The sequence below is a fragment of the Siniperca chuatsi genome, linkage group LG1 (genome assembly GCF_020085105.1).
Source record: "Siniperca chuatsi isolate FFG_IHB_CAS linkage group LG1, ASM2008510v1, whole genome shotgun sequence".
NCBI classification, from domain to species: Eukaryota; Metazoa; Chordata; class Actinopteri; order Centrarchiformes; family Sinipercidae; genus Siniperca; species Siniperca chuatsi.
The window spans coordinates 33272346-33289742 of NC_058042.1; the positions used below are offsets into that span (position 1 = coordinate 33272346).

A 17397-nucleotide genomic window follows, 5' to 3' on the forward strand; every position below is an offset into this window, starting at 1 on the left:
TCGCATGCATAGGCCTACTCCTCCACGGGGTAGGCTGGTGGTGGAGAAGGAATTGTTGCATTCCCACCCTCCTCTCGGAGCCTGCGCCAGCAGCTAGGTTCATGATGCATAGCAAAACAGGTTGGTCTGACTCAAATATAACACCTGTTTCTTGGGTCTCGGCTTCCTTGCGTCTGTTTGTCTTTTGTCACAGGTTCCTTTCGTTCATTTGCTCTGAGGGTTGCTCTGAGGTTGTTTGAAACCATCAGATTCAGCACAGACCAGTCCATTGATGTAAGCTTGCTTTTGGAGTGAGGGGCCAAATGTTTTTCCTTTCTCCAGCTGGTAAAAACAAAGCTTGTTGACTTCATAGTTGAACGCGTATCCCCACACACCTCCATCTTCTAAAAGCCATTCCTCCTGAAGCGCGTTGGGGGGAGGTGTCTGGATCCGACTCAAACATAACACCTGTTTCTTGGGTGCGCCCCTCGGTGTTGCGTTTTGATAACTCATCACAGGCTTCTTGCTGATCATCTTCAACTGATTCATCTTGTTTGATGTTTCGGACGAGAAATATTCTGCTTTTATTTATTTTTTTCATTTCACGCAAGCTCCTCCTAACCTATTTTCCCATTGGCTAACTCTCCCATTGGTTCACGCAAACAGCCACCCTCCCACTACCCTCCAATTCATTCACACCTCACTCTGCACCAGACAGACAACAGAGAAAGATGTGTCTTTTTCTCCTGAAAGATTAGATTTTACAGATGGTAAGTTTGTAAATAATTTTTTATTCTTTTGAAACTATTGATTTCACTTTTTTTTTATTCCCACGCCTACTTCACTCCCATTCACTCCTGCTCACTACGCCTGCTTCACGCTCATTGGTTCACGCATAGCACCAAGCACTTCCAGAGGGAGGGAGGATCAAGGGGGCAGGGTTTAATTCTGACAATGGCCGATCTTCTGGAGGCAGAGTAGACTTTACAGCTGACTCTTTGTTGGGGAGATCAAAACGAGCATAAAATGTGTTTAACGCATCTGGTAACGTGGCCTCACATGTGAAGGGGGCGCTCCTGCTTTTGTAGCCTGTGATGTTTTTGATCGCCTGGCACATATATTTGGTGTTGAGGTCTCTTTCTAGTCTCTCCTGATGTCTCTGCCTCCTTGATGCCAGCTTTCAGTCTTGCACTGTCTGTGTTGTATGCTTCCTTGTCTCCTGACTGAAAAGCAGCTTTTTTGGCTCTGAGAGGAGCCTTCACCTCTCCATTCATCCAGGCTTTCTGGTTGGGGAATAATTTTAGTGTCTTTGTGATCACCACATCATCAACACACTTGCTGATGTATGATGTCTCCTCAAGGTTGATGTGGCTCTCCTGGGTGGTGGCATCTCTGAACATGATCCAGTCTATGCACTTAAAACAGTACTGTAGACCTACTGTAGCATCATCTGTCGACGCTTTAACTGTTTTTACTGATGGTTTGACCCTTTTTATCAGCTGGATGTAAAAGTAGGCATGAAAAGTAGGGAAATATGATTTGATTGATCAAAATGGGGGTGAGGGAGGGCTTTGTAACTGCCAGAACTGTTTGTGTGGTCCAGTGTATTTGTTCCCTGGGGATGTGGACATGCTGGTGGAATTTAGGTAAAATAGTTCTGTGGTCTGTTTGATTAAAATCACCTGCTACAATAAAAACACCATCCGGTTGTTTTGCCATGTGACAAACTGAACTGCATTTTTTAAATTTGTATCTGGAGTAATGTAATCAGCAACAACAAAAACACTGGTGAATTCTTTGGGCAGATAATATGGTCGACAATAATAAAAATTCAATCTGGGGAACAATGTCTCTCCACTTTAACTGTGTTTGTGCACCAAGCATCATTGATGTAAACACAGAGACTGCCTCCTCTAATCTTACCAGAGTCTTGTGATCTGTCAGCACAGAACACGCTCTGGGTAGACTGGGTAGTGGAATAGCCTTAGATTCGACCTGGGTTAGCTTAGCTCTTATGCCACCTCTCTTCCTGTGTCGGTCACACTGCTTGTGGTGATATTTGGCCCGGCTGGTCTGGTTGTCAGGATGGGAGATGCTGTGAGCAGTGATCATCTCACGGTCCACTGCATTTAATCCTGCACTTCCTTTTCCGATGAGTATTTGAGGGAGCACACAAACACCGTAAACACACCTGCCCAGCACGGTGCTGTTAAATCAGAAACACCGTGGCTACACCTTATTTTTATGCAGTCTATGGGCTACACATAGAAACCGCCGTAACGTCACTGGCTTCCATGCTGCTTTCTACTGTTTACTAACCCTGTTTTCCAGCGCGTTCGTGACGTCAAACGTGACACATCAGAAAAAAACAAAGGCAAACTCATCCACTGGCAATGGGAAAAAACGAATTGAAATTTTGTCCTGATGATGGCGCTAGATGAAAAGTCAGAGGATGACCAAGTTGAGTTGGACATGAATGTCTGTACCTAATTTCATGGCAAGGTTGTTGAAACATTTCAGTCTGGACCGGTTTTTATTTTACACCTACCATTTGTTGCCTTTCTCCCCACACTTTGGAGGTTGATAGGGAGATTGCCAACCATCTGTTGATATCTTTTTTTTGGCCCTCTTTCAGTAAGAATTGTTGTGAGCTGCTCAGTGACTTAAATATCCTGTCTTCTGGAGACAGGAATGCAGGACCCAAATACCTGGTAACAGGGCTCTTTCCATTAGCCTTTACAACAACTCTTTTTCCAAAATGACAACTTTTCCAGAGCAGCCAGATGAAAAGCCATTTTGCTATATTCCAGCTTTTAGATTGTCTTGCATTTACACAATGAGCTTACGCACAAATTGACAATACACATAAAAATGTAGAGGAATCTTACCCATCGTACCATATTATGAGAAACCAGGATGCTGTTCCTAAAGAGAGATGCTATGCCCCCCCAAAATGTTTTTCCTTCAATGCTGTCAGCACCATGAATGAAATTCCATTTATTTAGATTGTTTAGGGCTGAAATTAGACACATCTCAAAACCTGGACAAATAAGACCAAAACTATCTGAATGCTAGATACCATTCGAGGAAAGCAAGAACATGTGTTTGAAAAAAAGTATTTTTGAAAATGAAAAGTTCTTGGGGGGTAATTTGGGTGAACCAACCAACCCTAACTCATGCTGCTGAAAATTCAGTCCAGCTTCTTCACTTCCTCCAGCAATTAAATTGGACATGAGTGTTGTGTGAGCCATTGTGAACTGGGAGCACTTTCAAACACACTGCTTTCCCCGCCAAACTCACCCATAACAGCATTTGTTGCAATAAACAGTCCTTAATACTTAGAGCCACATGTCTGACAAACTGTATTTCTAACTTTATTATGCCAACAGTTTTATTTCACACATTCATTCAAAATTAGATCAAATCAAAGCTCATTTCTTGTCTTGTGCAGTTAGAGCAATGACACAAGTGAGGAATACTGAGGTTTATACTGTTGCTCATCACAGTCAGACTAACATGTCAATGTCCTACTGTAGTCTGTCAGATAGTGGACTTTGTTGAATGAGACAACACTGGAACCAGATGACAGCAGATGTTTGTACTCCAGGCCAGAGCCAGTCCAGGTTTTCCAGGCAAGAGCCAGTCCAGGTTTTCCAGGCAAATGTGAGAGCAGGAGATGGACAAGCAATCACATCACACCACAGCTCACCTCCTTAGATAAATCCTGAAAAAAAATAAACAATCACCCCAGCAGTGTTATCACATTTAAATCAATTACTGGCATTGGACACATACTAGTATTATATACATTGCAGTCAAAGTATTTAGATCCCTTCACGTTCACATTTTGTTATGTTTCAGCCTTATGCTAAAATCGTTAAAAAAAAAAAAAGAAAAAAGTCCCCTCATCAATCTACACTCAACCCATAATGATAGCAAAAACAGCATTTTAGACATTTTTGCAAACGCATAAAAACAAAAACTGAAATAAATTGACATAAGTAAGTATTCAGATCTTGACCTCAGTATTTAGTTGAAGCAATTTTGGCAGCAATTACAGCCTCGTCTTCTTGGGTATGACCCAACAAGCTTTGCACACCAGGATTGAGGGATTTTCTGCTATTTTTCTCTGGTCACCCCTCTTACCAAGGCCTTTCTCCCTGATGGCTCAGTTTGGCCAGATCGAGGAATAGTCCTGGTTGTTCTAAACGCCTTCCATTTAAAAATGGAGGCCATTGTGCTCTTGGGAACCTTCAGCGTTTATTTTAATCTTCCCCAGATCTGTGCCCCAACACAATACTGTCTGAGCTCTGCAAGCAGTTCCTTCAATCTCAGGTTTTTTTTTCTCTGATATGCATTGTCAGCTGTGAAGACCTTATATAGACAGGTGTACGATTTCCAAAATCATGTCCAATCAATTGAATTTATCACAAGTGGGCTCTAGTCAAGGTGTAGAAACATCTCAAAGATGATCAAGATAAATGGGAGGCACCTGAGCTAGATTCTCAAGTGTCATAGCAAAGGGTCTGAATACTATGTCTGCAAATTTATTAAGAAAAAACTGAAATAAACATTGTTAAAGTTCTGTTTTCAGTTTGTCATTATGGGGTATAGATTAATGAGGGGGAAAAAAAAAATTGTAAGTGATTTTAGCATAAGGCTGCAACATAAAATGTGAAGTGAAGGGGTTTGAATATAAACACTATCTGTCCAAAATCAAAACAAAACTGCATTAAGAGCAGTTTTGCAAGCGGCTCATCTAGATTGGTGCAAAGTATGGACATTCATTTAAGATCACATAGAAAGAAACAAAAAATGTTAGGACATGCTAGCTTCTGCTTTCGTACTGAGGTGCTTAATAATTCTATTTTCATTCCTTCTATATTGTTAGTTTACTACACACCTTGTGCCCTCACTCATACAGTTGCTACATCAGATCTTGTTTCAGCAATGCTAGCAAGCTTTGCTGCTGTCTGTTAGGTGCACATATATAGTACCACTGTGTAGCCTAATGCATTGCAAAATGGACACTGACAGTTGTCAGGCCATGGACAATTTAATCAAAATTAGCCACTTGAATTCAATGCAGTGTTGATTTTGGAAAGAAATATACTTACGATTTTGTTCTGTTAATTCAAGCGTAATAATTATTAATTCAAGGGAATGATTTATTAATTCATGTGTACTATTTCTTTTCTCCGTGACACTGGGCTACATACTATGTTTAATTAATAAATGGATTTTCCTGTACAAACACACACAAAAAAAAAAGAGCACATTTCTCTGGGGACAAATGAAAACACTAAGCAACAAACATCTATATCAAAAGTAACTAAAGTGAGGTATGGAAAAGTGATTGACGGGAAAGCAGTCATATAGTTGGCTGGGTTGGAGTTCCACACATTGCCCCGTCAAAGCGGAAGGCAGCATACACATCTCTCAAGCCTTGATTTGTATAGACAGGTGACATTATAAAAGGAAATCTAAATAACACAAGTGGAGAAACACGAATGCAAATGTTTCCATACAGGACACAAGGGCAACTTGTTAAAACAGCGGTCTCCACCATCATTATTTAAAAAAAACAAAACACCAAACGAAGGAATGTCTTTTGGAAGAATACTGACACTGAGTCACACACTTTAAGAATCTTTGACAAGAAGCACTGAAGCCATTCTGGAGGCTCGCGATGGAACAAAACCTCACTAACACACATGTTGGTTTTTAAAATTTGTCCATCAGTATGTAATATTGATGAATTAAGGCCCTCAGGTATGTAACTCTAAGCGAAATGTGTAAGTTATCTTCAGGCTTTAAAAAAAAAAAAAAAAAAAAAAAAAGAGTTCACCCCCAAAACAAAAATACATATTTTTCCTCTTACCTGTAGTGTCATTTATCCATCTAAGTTGTTCTGTGCGAGTTGGAACTATATTCTTTCTACCGATAGTTCCTACATGAACTGCTCACAAGGTCTGGATTATCGAGTAACCGGGTCATGATTTCTGGAAAGAGACATTGCTGTAGAGTTTTTCAAATATATTTTTTTGGCGCTTTGAGAACCACAAGTCGAGTGCCATGTAGTTCCATTATATTCAAGAAAAGCAGATATCTCTACGGAAGATATCTCCAAAACTTGGCAACTCACACCAAAAACAAACATTCTAGATGGATAAATAGCCCTACAGGTAAGAGGAAAATATATGTATTTTGGATTTTGGGATGGACTGTCCCTTTAACTCAGGTTTTCCGGTATCACAAAGCTGGCTTACTTTTACTTTGAGTAGATCACCATGTTAACCTATGCTGCATGGCTAACCTGCTCCAGAACAGGTTAACTTTAATGGATCAGATCAAAATGTGTCAAAAAACACCTACTGACAATAGTCCTGAGTTTATTATAAAGTGATAAAAGTAACAAAGCTACATTTTTATATTAGTAAAATTACTATTACTATCTCTATCAGTTTACAATGCTGACAGCTTCATAAATAGCAATTATTTTGTTTTATTACAAACAGGATTCCTGGCAGTATAGAAACGCACTACCCTATTTTTGCATTTCAGGATAACATGAAGTGACTTGCAAGTATTGAATTTTTCAGACTCAAGACTAATTGAAAATAAGTATACTGACTGTTGCCTTTTATTAGGAAAGTACACACACAGTTGGCTCAGTAAATAAAATATGCAACATTTCTTCGACTGAAGTTTTCCTCCTCTCTGCTTTGGGAGCATAAACGGCCTTACATTGCCTTTTTGGTTTTTATTCATAATAGATTATTCATGTGACAAAAAAAAAGCACCAAAATGTCAATACAGAAAATTGATCAGTGGATAATACATTAATTTTCCATATTCAGTCTACTGAATATGTTGAAAATGCCAACAATATTTAAGAAGTTGTAATAATCCTCAGAACTTATTTTATAACTTTACCAATACCCAATACTATTTTATAGCTTTACGTTTGTAAAGTATTTGGACATTTTTCCCCAACTGTTTTTACAGCTTCTTCTACTACTACTGTAATTGTGCGATTATATTGTAGATATTTCACCGCTCTGAATAGGTTTTTGTTGATGCCATGTTAAAATGTCCCCATGCGTATCTCTGTTTCATCTTATATCATTAAGTACTCTACTCATGGTTCTGATGATGTTGCTTGTAATTAAAGAACATTGCCTCTTTCACATGAACGCACTGGGAACTGGTTAGGTAACCCCGAGTTAACAGAGCCAATTGATAAACCATCTTCGTGATACCAGTTATCATCACAGTTGTTAGGCTCAGTGATGCCAGGTAACCCAGAGAGACAGACCGAGTTGAACTTGCATCGTTATGCAGGCCCCTGGTCTTCAACTCATGTCAACACATTTGGCATGCTACTGAATAAAAACACAGTCAGCAGCAAATCCAACATGTATAAAACAAGCCATGCATCTTGTGACTAGTACACAGAGCAGTGCACACCAGGTACAAGCAGACGAGCAGAGGGGAAAGCCTCAGTGTGGCAGCACCGCCCTCCTCACCTACTGTACAGCATGCTGTATGCTCTGCACTCAAGAGACAGAACAACACTTCTTCCTCCTCTTTGGCTTCAGTGTAGGCAGAAAAAAAAAAAAAGTGATGTCAAGTTACATATACTAAAGCATTTGTCTCTGTAAAAGCACTTTGCACTTCATACTGCGGTTATGGCACTTTTGTTTTTGGATGGTTTTATGAGTCAGTGTGTTTACCTGTCTCCGATAGTGCTGCATGTCACTGCCTGCGACAAATTCTTCATCAAATTCCAGTTCCGTTTCCTCGTCACCTCTGCCCTGCATACACACCCTGTGCTCCGCTATTTCCTGAAAAGGTATCGCATGACTCCTATGGTGAGTTACAGCCAACATTGTAAAAATAGCCAAGACAAAGACTGAACAAGCACCACCAAAATGCCATCTATGACTTTGATTTGGGTCTAGAACACTGGCTTATAACAAGGTATGACCAAGAGACTTTAAAAAAAAAAAAAAAAAAAAAAGGTTAAAGCCACTCATTTGGCATTTTATTTTCATCAATCAAAAAGGTCTTAAAAATATACACATTTTGACTCTAGTGTGTACAGGTAAGTGTTCGTTTCACTTGCCTCATGGTTGGGGTTCAAAAGGATAACCCTTACATCAGTGACAGGGCCCCAGCTCCTGTGGCCCTGCAGAATCAGGTCCCCAGAGTCAGCCTCCGCCTCTGCACCTGCTGCCCAGATCTGAGACAAACACACACACACTTTAGTTAATTCCATTTCAATTACTCGGGAGGGTCAACAACTCATACACCCCCCCCCAACAATAATATAAGTTTTCTTTCCACAGGGGAACTGTGGGAAATACAGTTAAACATAAATAACAGTAACTACTCACCGTGAGTGTCTGTCCACCAGCTAGGATGCAGGAGGAGGGGATGTGGAAGGAGATGTCTCCAGAGTCTGGGTACATCCTCCGAACCACCCAACCACCCAGTGGCTGCTCCTGGAAATGTATACATGAGAACAAGAAGCAGTTAAAATGCTCTATATAAAGCTGTTCTGTAGAACTAAATGTCCATGCTTTAAATAAGTAAAAATTAAGGGTAGGAATCTTGGATTTCCAATTTTTGGTTTCAGAATTGATTCCCGATTCAATGAATAGGAAAGGGGCCAATTCATTTCCAGTTTTAGTCCACTTTAAACACTAACATGGACATTGTTGGGTTTCTGTAAACTATATAAAGAGTACAGTCTAGACTTGCTCTATAGGAAAAATGCAATGAGATAACTTCTGTTATGAATTGGAGCTATATAAATAAAATTGAATTAACTGGCAGTTCACCAAATTGGTCTGACCGAACAAGTAAAGCAGAGAAGTATGTGTGAGTACGCTGTATTTTCTTTTACACTCATGTTACAGGTTTTCTGCCTATCTGACAATAATAAAAAAAAGAAAGAAATAAAAAAGTAATTTACTGTCCACCACCGTCTGAATGTATCAGTTCTTTAGTAGTAACAGAAGTTTGTCTACATGTTCTGGAGTCAGAGTACTCCACTGTGCCGTTACTAACGTTATCTCTCCAGCAGTGGAGAACACACTTCACCATCATTATCCACAATACTGTACAGGAGCAGGTCTTTTGAAATGAAACGCATTATGATTATGAGTGTGGAGCACTCTGGGTGCTGCTGTATGACATATCCACAAAATACTTCACCATCTTGAAAAGCTAATTATTTAAAACCGTAATATATTTCTAATGCGCCCATGAAGATGAACTCTAGTGTGTGCACTGTCTGGGTGCTGCACCATGCTCTATGTTGAGTTCCATAAACATTTTATTAATGACGTACACAAGTTGATTTTCTGAGTCCGTGAATGGATTCAGAATTGTAGAAGACAGTTATTATTGTATTGCTTCCAATATGATCGCCCCCGCCCCCTCGAAAAGAATGGTCAACAATCGATGCAGCAATGGCTGAGATATCCTGACTTCCTGTCCCTAATACAGGTTAAGCTCCTAAAATGCTGGATCCTTCATTTCCCATAATACAACCAGTTTAAATTTTCTCATTAAACCTCTCTTGCCAGGTAATTGCTCTTGTCTTTCAGACTCTACAACTTCTTGTTATAAACTTGTAGTCCATGCCCAAGCTGAGAAACCTGATGACAGCACTATGATTTCAACCGGGGTTAATTTCTCAGACTTGTCAAAGCTCCTCCAGAGCTACAGGCAACATTATACAAGTGTTTTCACAGGCTGAGAAGTACTAACCATGGCCTAAATTGACTTTGACATTTAAAATTGGTGGTGTCCCTACAAGAAATAAACTGATCTGTGTCTTTACACACAACTGTGCCATGACAAAGTGAAACTGGGACATTCAAACTAATTCCTAATACTAAAGCACAAATGAAGACAATCCCCCCCCCCCCCCCAAAAAAAAAAACCCATTATCCAGTTGCAGTACAGCCTCACCGTCTCAGCGTTGTTCTTCAGGGTAACATATTTTCCGTCCATGTCAACCTCTGCCACGCTCACAGTACCATGCTCTGTTGAACGACTGGACATTTTATAGGCGGGTGAGCTGCCAGAGGCTCCCTCGTGTTTCCGTTTCTTCCCTCTGAGCTTGCGGCTGCTGTGTTCATGTGTTCGAGGTATGGTTGTACGCTGGGAGGGGCTGGGTGACAGCTGCAATCTGAAAGAAAAATGACATTTATTTGGATTAAAAAAATAAAAATGGGAGCCAAAGCAATAGACAGTCAGCCAGACACCAGAGACCCATATTATGTTTTTCTTTTAGGAAAACAAAATGGAGGATGCTCAACTGTTGCATGATGTACATAGCCATACCTTTGTTCCTCCACCTCCAGCATCTTCCTGTAAGCATTAATTTCCATGTCCAGAGCTAGCTTGACATCCAGCAGGTTCTCATAGTCTTCCAGCTGACTGTACATCTGGCTTCTCATGCTCAGCAGCTCCTGCTCCTTATGACCAAGTTTTTGCTGCCAAACTTCCCGCTCCCTGTCAAGAGTCCTCTCCAGCTCCTGAAAGCGGCTCTCCAGCATCATTTTCTGAGAGAGAGGAAGACAGACAAGATGTTAGCAGCAAGAAAGAGCCATTTGACAATATTATTACCTAGACACTATGTAACAAAGCTAGGCTCACTGTTAAACTTGCTCAACTCTTCACAAATCCTTGGCAATTTATATAAGTCTCCCAAACCTGGGTCAAATGATTCCAGAAAATGTAGGGGTGTAAATGCCAGGTGTCATGGAGTAAAAACAAATTAAAATACAGCCACAAGCGGCAATTCCAGGGTTCAAGCGACACAGACTGTTAGTTTAAAGGTTTTGATCTGGACCTGGTCAAATATGGCCTAGATGTGGGAAAAAAAAAAAAAAAAAAAAAAGCAGGGAAATCTCCCGTTTTTGCATTTTCACAAATAGAATGAAGAAAGCACCCACTAGTGAATTAGATTTGAATGAAACTTTAAGGGTATGTTTCAGGTACTTGACATATCCTGTAGGTTTTGTGATGATTGCCCCAATGATTGCTGACTTGGTCTATTTCTGTGCTGAGCCATGCCCCTTTTGAAATTCATTGGTCAATATCTTGACAACTAAAATAAAAAACAAGAAGCTGAAGCTCACTAATTCATTTTTTTTGGCAGGCACAGTAACTTCCTGTCTTCTCTGTGAGAAGAACAGACAACCAGGGGAGGCTCCAGGAAGTTACAGCGGCCATCCATGAAGTAGTCTGGCAAATAACCCCCTGTAAAACCAATGTGTCATTTTTACACTTAAGTTTTAGCATGGATTAAACAAACTAGATATAATAAATATGTTATTTAGTGAGCTTTAGAGATGCTGGTAAGTGGATTTTGCCATCTTTGGATAGAGCCAGGCTTCCCCCCTGTTCCCAGTGTTTGTGCAAAGCTAAGCTTACTGGCTGCAGCTTCATATTTAGAGTGGTATTGATTCTCATACAACTCAGCAAGAAAGCGAATAAGCGTATTTCCCAAAATGTTGAAATATTCCTTTAAAAACAAACCAAAAAAAAAGTACAGTGTGTAGGATTTAGTGGCACCTAGTTGTGAAATTGCAGTTCGCAACCATTTGAATACCGCTTGCATCACTCTCCCCTTCCAAGTGTGTAGGAGAAACTATGGTGGCTGCGAAACTCACGAAAAATGCAATGGCACCATCTAGAGCCAGTGTTTGGTTTGTCTGTTCTGGGCTACTGTAGAAACATGGCGTCGCAACATGGTGACCTCCTTGGAAGGGGACCCTTAGATAAAAACGGCTTATTCTAAGAAAGTTATGAAAACAACGATTCTTATTTTCAGGTGATAATACACTATTGAAAACATTATATTCCATTTCTGCCAATAGTGCCTTATAAATGTTACACACAGGACCTTTAAGCGATTTCATCACACAACATTGTTTCATGGGTGAAATTTTAAGTGTATCCACATTTCACAATAGGCCAAGTGGCAGTGACTTAAAGTTGCTTTATTTCTCTGGCCACTTGAGGGCAGCAGTGAAACAAACTGAAATTGCTTATTTACACATCCAGCAGACACACACTACTCTAATTTTATCCTGATGTTGTTGTGTGTCCACCTGATGCTTGCAAGTTAAATTTTCACACTCCTTTTAGCTCTGTTTTAAACGTCTGTCTCTTTAGCTGCTAAATGCTCCACTATTAAGGTTTTTCCATGAGCCCTGGTCACTCCGCATCGTGCCAAGCCGTGATGGCATGCATCTGTACCAGTGATTAGAGAAAATGTTAAATTTTTTTAAGTCTGTCTGTTTTCAATACTTTGTAGTATCTACCTGAATCTCTGGTTTGGAGTTTAGTTCCACTCCTACGCTACTGTTGGTACTTTCAGATATCAGTCTTATTTTACTGTTGACTGATCGCTTTCAGCCATATTGGAGCGGTGTTAATTTATTGCTGATGCAAATCGAAATTTCCTGCTGTTGCTGCTTCACATTAAAAGTTTTCCACTGGAAGGATGCTTTGATTGTTAAGTTATAGGAAATGCAATGTGTTTGTCACCAAATGAGGAAAGACACTGCACTGTGCCAGTGTAGCTCGATTGCTCACAGCTGCTGACAACTCAGGGCGACACCCACATGTCAAATTCTGTATTGAACACGTGTAGAAATAGAATACAAGAAATTTTGGTTTAAGCATTCAGCCTGCAGTTTAGAGGGATCTATTGACCTCAAAAATATTATTAAAGTGCAATAATTTCTCTTGCTGAGAGACACAGAGACTAATGCACGGTTTTATATCGGGCAGGCTGGACTACTAAATGGACTGTTCTTTTAAAGCACCTCAAAGAAACTCTCTCTCTCTCTCACACACACACACACCTACTTTAATGCTCTCCTATTTGCGCTACCCAAGTGCTTACCAGGACCAGTAGGAGAGAACACACTACACCTGTTTTAAAGTCCTTACATTGGTCAGTTTCCATATTGATTTTAAAGTTATTTTACTAGGTTTTAAAGTACTTCATGGTCTTGCATCGACACGTCTCACACGCAGTGTATGAACTGGTGCGGGCCAGGTCAGTCAGGTCCTCTGGCATGAGTCTGTTAGTGGTTCCAAAATGCAGGACTAAAACCTTTGGTGAGGCAGCTTTTATGCCCTGAGCCGCTGAACAGTCTGCCTGAGGATCTGAGAGCAGCTGGAAGAGTTGAAATCTTTAAATGTAAAAAAAATAAAATAAATAAACCTACCTCTTCTCAGCCTGGCTTTTTATTAAAAATGGTATATACACATTATTTCTTTTAATGTATTCACTTAGTGTATTTCATTGTTATTTTTATCTTTGTTTGTCTATTTAAATTCTATTTTATCTAGTTTATATTTCACTCCATTACGGTCTACACTTTTGTCTTATTGGCTTGTCAGGCATCTGTGAAGCACTTTAAACAGCACAAACCTGAATGAAAGGTGCTATACAAATACATTTTGATTGATCTACAGCTAGCTTAATGTTAACAAATCAGAGAAGCAGGCGGTGATTCAGAGGTCTGTAACCAGACTACCAACATGGCCGCTTGGGGCTATATTGCCAATATAGCTGATCTCGTTTTGTTAACAGATCTCTTCGTGTTTTATTATGGACTGCCCTTACATCTTTCTGGTACTGCTGGACCTGGGAGCTGAGGGTCTCCACTCTGAGCTTGGTGGTTTCCAGTTCATCTTTGGTGGCCGTCGCAAGGTCATTTTTCTCCAAAGCAGCCTGCTGGGCATTCTGTAACTGTAATGTAGAAAAAAATTCTATACAAACAAATTTTTTTTAAATGTCAGAAATTTTAAAGTAATAAAAAAAACAAAAAAAAAAAACAAAACAAAAAAAATAAATACGTGCTATAAATCTGGACACTAAAGCAAATCTTAAGTTCTGTGTTGGTACCTTTGAACTGAAGGTCCTGTCCATCTCTTCTTTGTACTGCTGCAGCTGAGACTCATGGTCCTGGCGGAGTTGCTGCATTGCCTCGGCCAGTTTACTCTCAAACTCTCTCCGTCGTCCTGAGTCCACCTCCACTAGACGGCTCTCATGTCGGCTTCGGACCTCAAAGATCTCCTACAAAACGTAAACAAAACAGAGTTGTGCAAGTATCCGTCTGAGGCGAAACAGAAAATGAATAGATTACACTTTGAGAAAGACAAGAATTGGTTCAATTTAAAATTGGGTTGAGGTGAAGGTTAGTAAATTATAGCCAAGACTGCCAGCTTAGGTGCATGCCGCTGTGTGTGTGTTACCTGATCACTGATGTTCCTCTGGAGTTCGAGCTGTTCTTTGAGTGTTTGCACCTGGTTCTCCATTTCCACCCTCCTAAGGATTTCAGAGCTCAGCTGGTTCTTTGTGTCTGCCAGTACGCCCTCTAACTGGTGACCACACACACACACAAACACCCAACACGATCTGATACATTAGCCCATTTCAGTAATCTGTAACATTATTGGTTTCATCTCTAAAAATTGTGGCTTTTGAGCTTTCAAACATAGGTCTGCGTCAGAAATTTTTTTGTTAGATTTTGACACATTTATTTCCTATATATTTGCTCAAATGCTGTTTGTGGAGCATTTTGGTGGACTTCCATCCTGCTGACAAATTAAGGTCAGGAAGTTACGTTAACTTAACCGATGGGCTGATGATTGGGATTTTATGATTTTTCCTCTTTCGTCCCACAACATAAAAAGGAAAAAACAGAATAATTAGCTTTTTTTCTTGGCATTTCTTGTTTTGTCATCATTAAGACTTGGTCAATAACTGTAGCTACTTCATTAAAGTTTCAGAGGGAAATACTGCAGTATTATGCTATTACGCAGTGTAGGTAAATATGCTTATTCGCTGACTTGACAGAGTTAGACGAGATGATGGATATCAACCTCATGTCTGCGTGTTGAGTACAGAGCTGGGAACAGACTTCAACACAAGACTGGTAAGTGTATTTTCTCACTTTAAAAAACAGCGAGGCTAGCCGTTTCCTTCTGATTACAGTCTTTATGTTAAGCTAGGCTAACCACATTTTGACTCCAGCTCAGACAAACTTTCTTTATGGAAAATCTAGTATGCCACCACCATCATTATGGTATTGCTGTTTCTGATATACTTTATCTCCATTAGTGCAAATTAGATTACCTATCAGCATAACGTAACCTGTTAAGTTTACAACAGTTTGCTAGCAAGCAAAAGTGTTTTGGTTATAAAAATAAAAGTAATACTACTAGGAGTCACCAAAAGTAAGAAATGTTCAAATCCTACAAATAGGGGCTTTAAAGACCTTATACATGGTAACTAGATGAAGCATCATTACATCTCCAGTTAGCCCTGTATATGTCCTAGCATGTGTAAATCTAGCTTTAGTTCATACGTTTTCCAGCTGGCCCTGCAGGTCAGTAAAGTCGTCATTGAGTCTCCTGTTCTCAGACAGCAGCTTAGTGTACTCAGCATCCTTGGAGCTCAGAGTCGCCTCAACATTCCTCCACTGGGCCAACGCATTCACCAGATCACTCTCCTTCTTCTGGTTCCTTTAGTGGGGAAACATAATTATGTGCACCATGAAGACAACCACACAACTTCTAGGCCTTTTCTCAGTGTAGTTTAACACTTAAGGATTACCAATACCTGTTATAAATCTACTATCCCCTATACAACTTTCAACCTAGAAATCCACTTTTACAGAAACCCCTTAAGTCAGGCTTCTGAAGGCAACTGTGACTGTGTTTTGCATAAGTGTTGTCTATTTTGCAAATCCTTATTTTGTTTTCCATATGAAACAAAATAGGGAATGAAATAATGCACATCACACTGGCCAAGTGGGCAAGTGTAAATTTCAAACCAAACTCAGTATAAAAGGAAACTCATTTAACCGTTGCCTTGCTTGCCAACAGGAATACACACCGTTAAAATAACTAAATAAAAAGATTCACTAGTTTATTAGGGAGAAATGCTCTGTTCGGCAAATGTGTAATTATAGGCTTCAATGAAGTGTGAGCTTTAAAAGAAGTTTCGCCCCCATTTCGGAATACATCAGTGAGGGTTGCGGGGAGCTGGAGTAAAGAGAAGGGTAAAAAAATAAAAAGTAGGAATACTGCTGAGATACCTGCCGCTTGGTGTATTGTATTTACCCCGAATAATACAGCATCAAATCAAGCATTTTCAGAAATGTCTTCATCTGTAATCTGCGGGTGTGTGCGTCTAACACCATGCAAGATTGCATTAAATAAGACAATTTTTGAGGAGAGTCTGGCGTAATAGCTTCTTCGACATCTGCATGGTCATATATGGCTATTTCCTAACGCTATTACCTGGCTTGAAGTTTCCTGTACTCCTCGCAGAGATTTCCATAGTCGATCTGCAGACGGGCCCTCTCTCCAGCTAGGCCGTCCAGGGACTTTCTGACATCGGCCAACTCCTCCTCGTACAGACGCCGTACGCTGCCCATTTCCCGGCTTTTCGATTCATCCTTTTCTTCCAGCTGAATCAGCATAGAAGACCTTTCACTTTCCAGCTCTTGGACCCGCTGGATGTAGTTGGCGAGGCGGTCGTTGAGGTTGCGGAGCTCATCTTTCTCCTGGATGCGGGACAGGCAGGTTGGACTGGTGCTGGACGTAGGCAGGCCGGCGGCTGCGCTGCGGCGGCTGGCGGAGCGACTTGAGCGGCCGCCGGCGCCGGCGGGGGTAGAGGTGGCAGAGGCCATAATGGTGGTGGGTTGGACACTCCTGTATTCAGGGTCCACAAATCATACAAATTGTTTAGTCGATTCTAAAAGACATATACTCAACTATGGCCTGTGAGGTACATCCATCCGAACGAACACAAGCAACGGATACATTAATATTTAAAATGAATAAAAGTCACATTGAACCACTCCTGTAAAGTGCATCAATCACCGCAGCACATGGAAAATCTGGATCTATCTGTACTTGAAAACTGGTCTTTTTCCTGCATTAAAGATGTCCACAGCTGACATTAATCAAATTTGACGAGTTGACTCACTGTGAACAAGTGAAGAGCCAAGTGAAGTCATCCTAAATGACGCAGTACATTTCCGGGTATGATTTTCAAAATAATACTGGGTTGACGGATGTTTTTGTGTGTAATACAAACTACTTAAGTAAAAAAAAATAATATTGTATTTAATCTAAGGTAAATTCAGTATATATATTTATGATACCATTTTAGGTAAAATTGCACAATTTCAGTCATCTAGTAGCATATGAAATAGTTAGTTAGTTAGTTATCAAAATAAAATAAAATAACGACATTTACTATTATACTAGATTACTTTTGGATAATCATTTTCTACAAGCTTATAACAGCACCAAAACGGGAAAAGAGATGATGACAGATGAAATTAGGATCACTCAATGAAGAAA

At 40.2% G+C, this 17397-nt stretch overlaps 1 protein-coding gene across 2 annotated transcripts; it reads right to left on the reverse strand.

Moving 5' to 3' along the window:
- Positions 1-3324: 3324 nt before the first annotated feature.
- Positions 3325-17015, reverse strand: lmnl3 (lamin L3). Of its 2 annotated transcripts, XM_044188818.1 has the most exons (12): positions 16327-17015; positions 15390-15546; positions 14275-14400; positions 13925-14095; positions 13643-13768; positions 10339-10559; positions 9964-10183; positions 8379-8486; positions 8108-8224; positions 7716-7826; positions 7509-7574; positions 3325-3703 (listed from the first exon to the last, which is right to left on the reverse strand). In XM_044188818.1, exons 1-11 carry the CDS (start codon positions 16716-16718, stop codon positions 7539-7541), a joined length of 1785 nt encoding a protein of 594 aa, XP_044044753.1. In that variant the 5' UTR covers positions 16719-17015; the 3' UTR covers positions 3325-3703; positions 7509-7538. The 2 variants fall into 2 exon arrangements, with proteins under 2 accessions (XP_044044753.1, XP_044044743.1); XM_044188808.1 differs by lacking the exon at positions 7509-7574.
- Between the last annotated feature and the right edge of the window lie 382 nt (positions 17016-17397).

Bases quoted from the DNA above. Each gene is read 5' to 3' on its own strand.
- lmnl3 (XM_044188808.1), bottom strand. From the start codon at position 16,718: ATGGCCTCTGCCACCTCTACCCCCGCCGGCGCCGGCGGCCGCTCAAGT. The intron at 10,184-10,338 runs GTATGGCTATGT...TTTTTCTTTCAG, and splicing joins CTGGAGGTGGAGGAACAAAG to ATTGCAGCTGTCACCCAGCC. The intron at 8,225-8,378 runs GTGAGTAGTTAC...TGTTTGTCTCAG, and splicing joins CTGGTGGACAGACACTCACG to ATCTGGGCAGCAGGTGCAGA.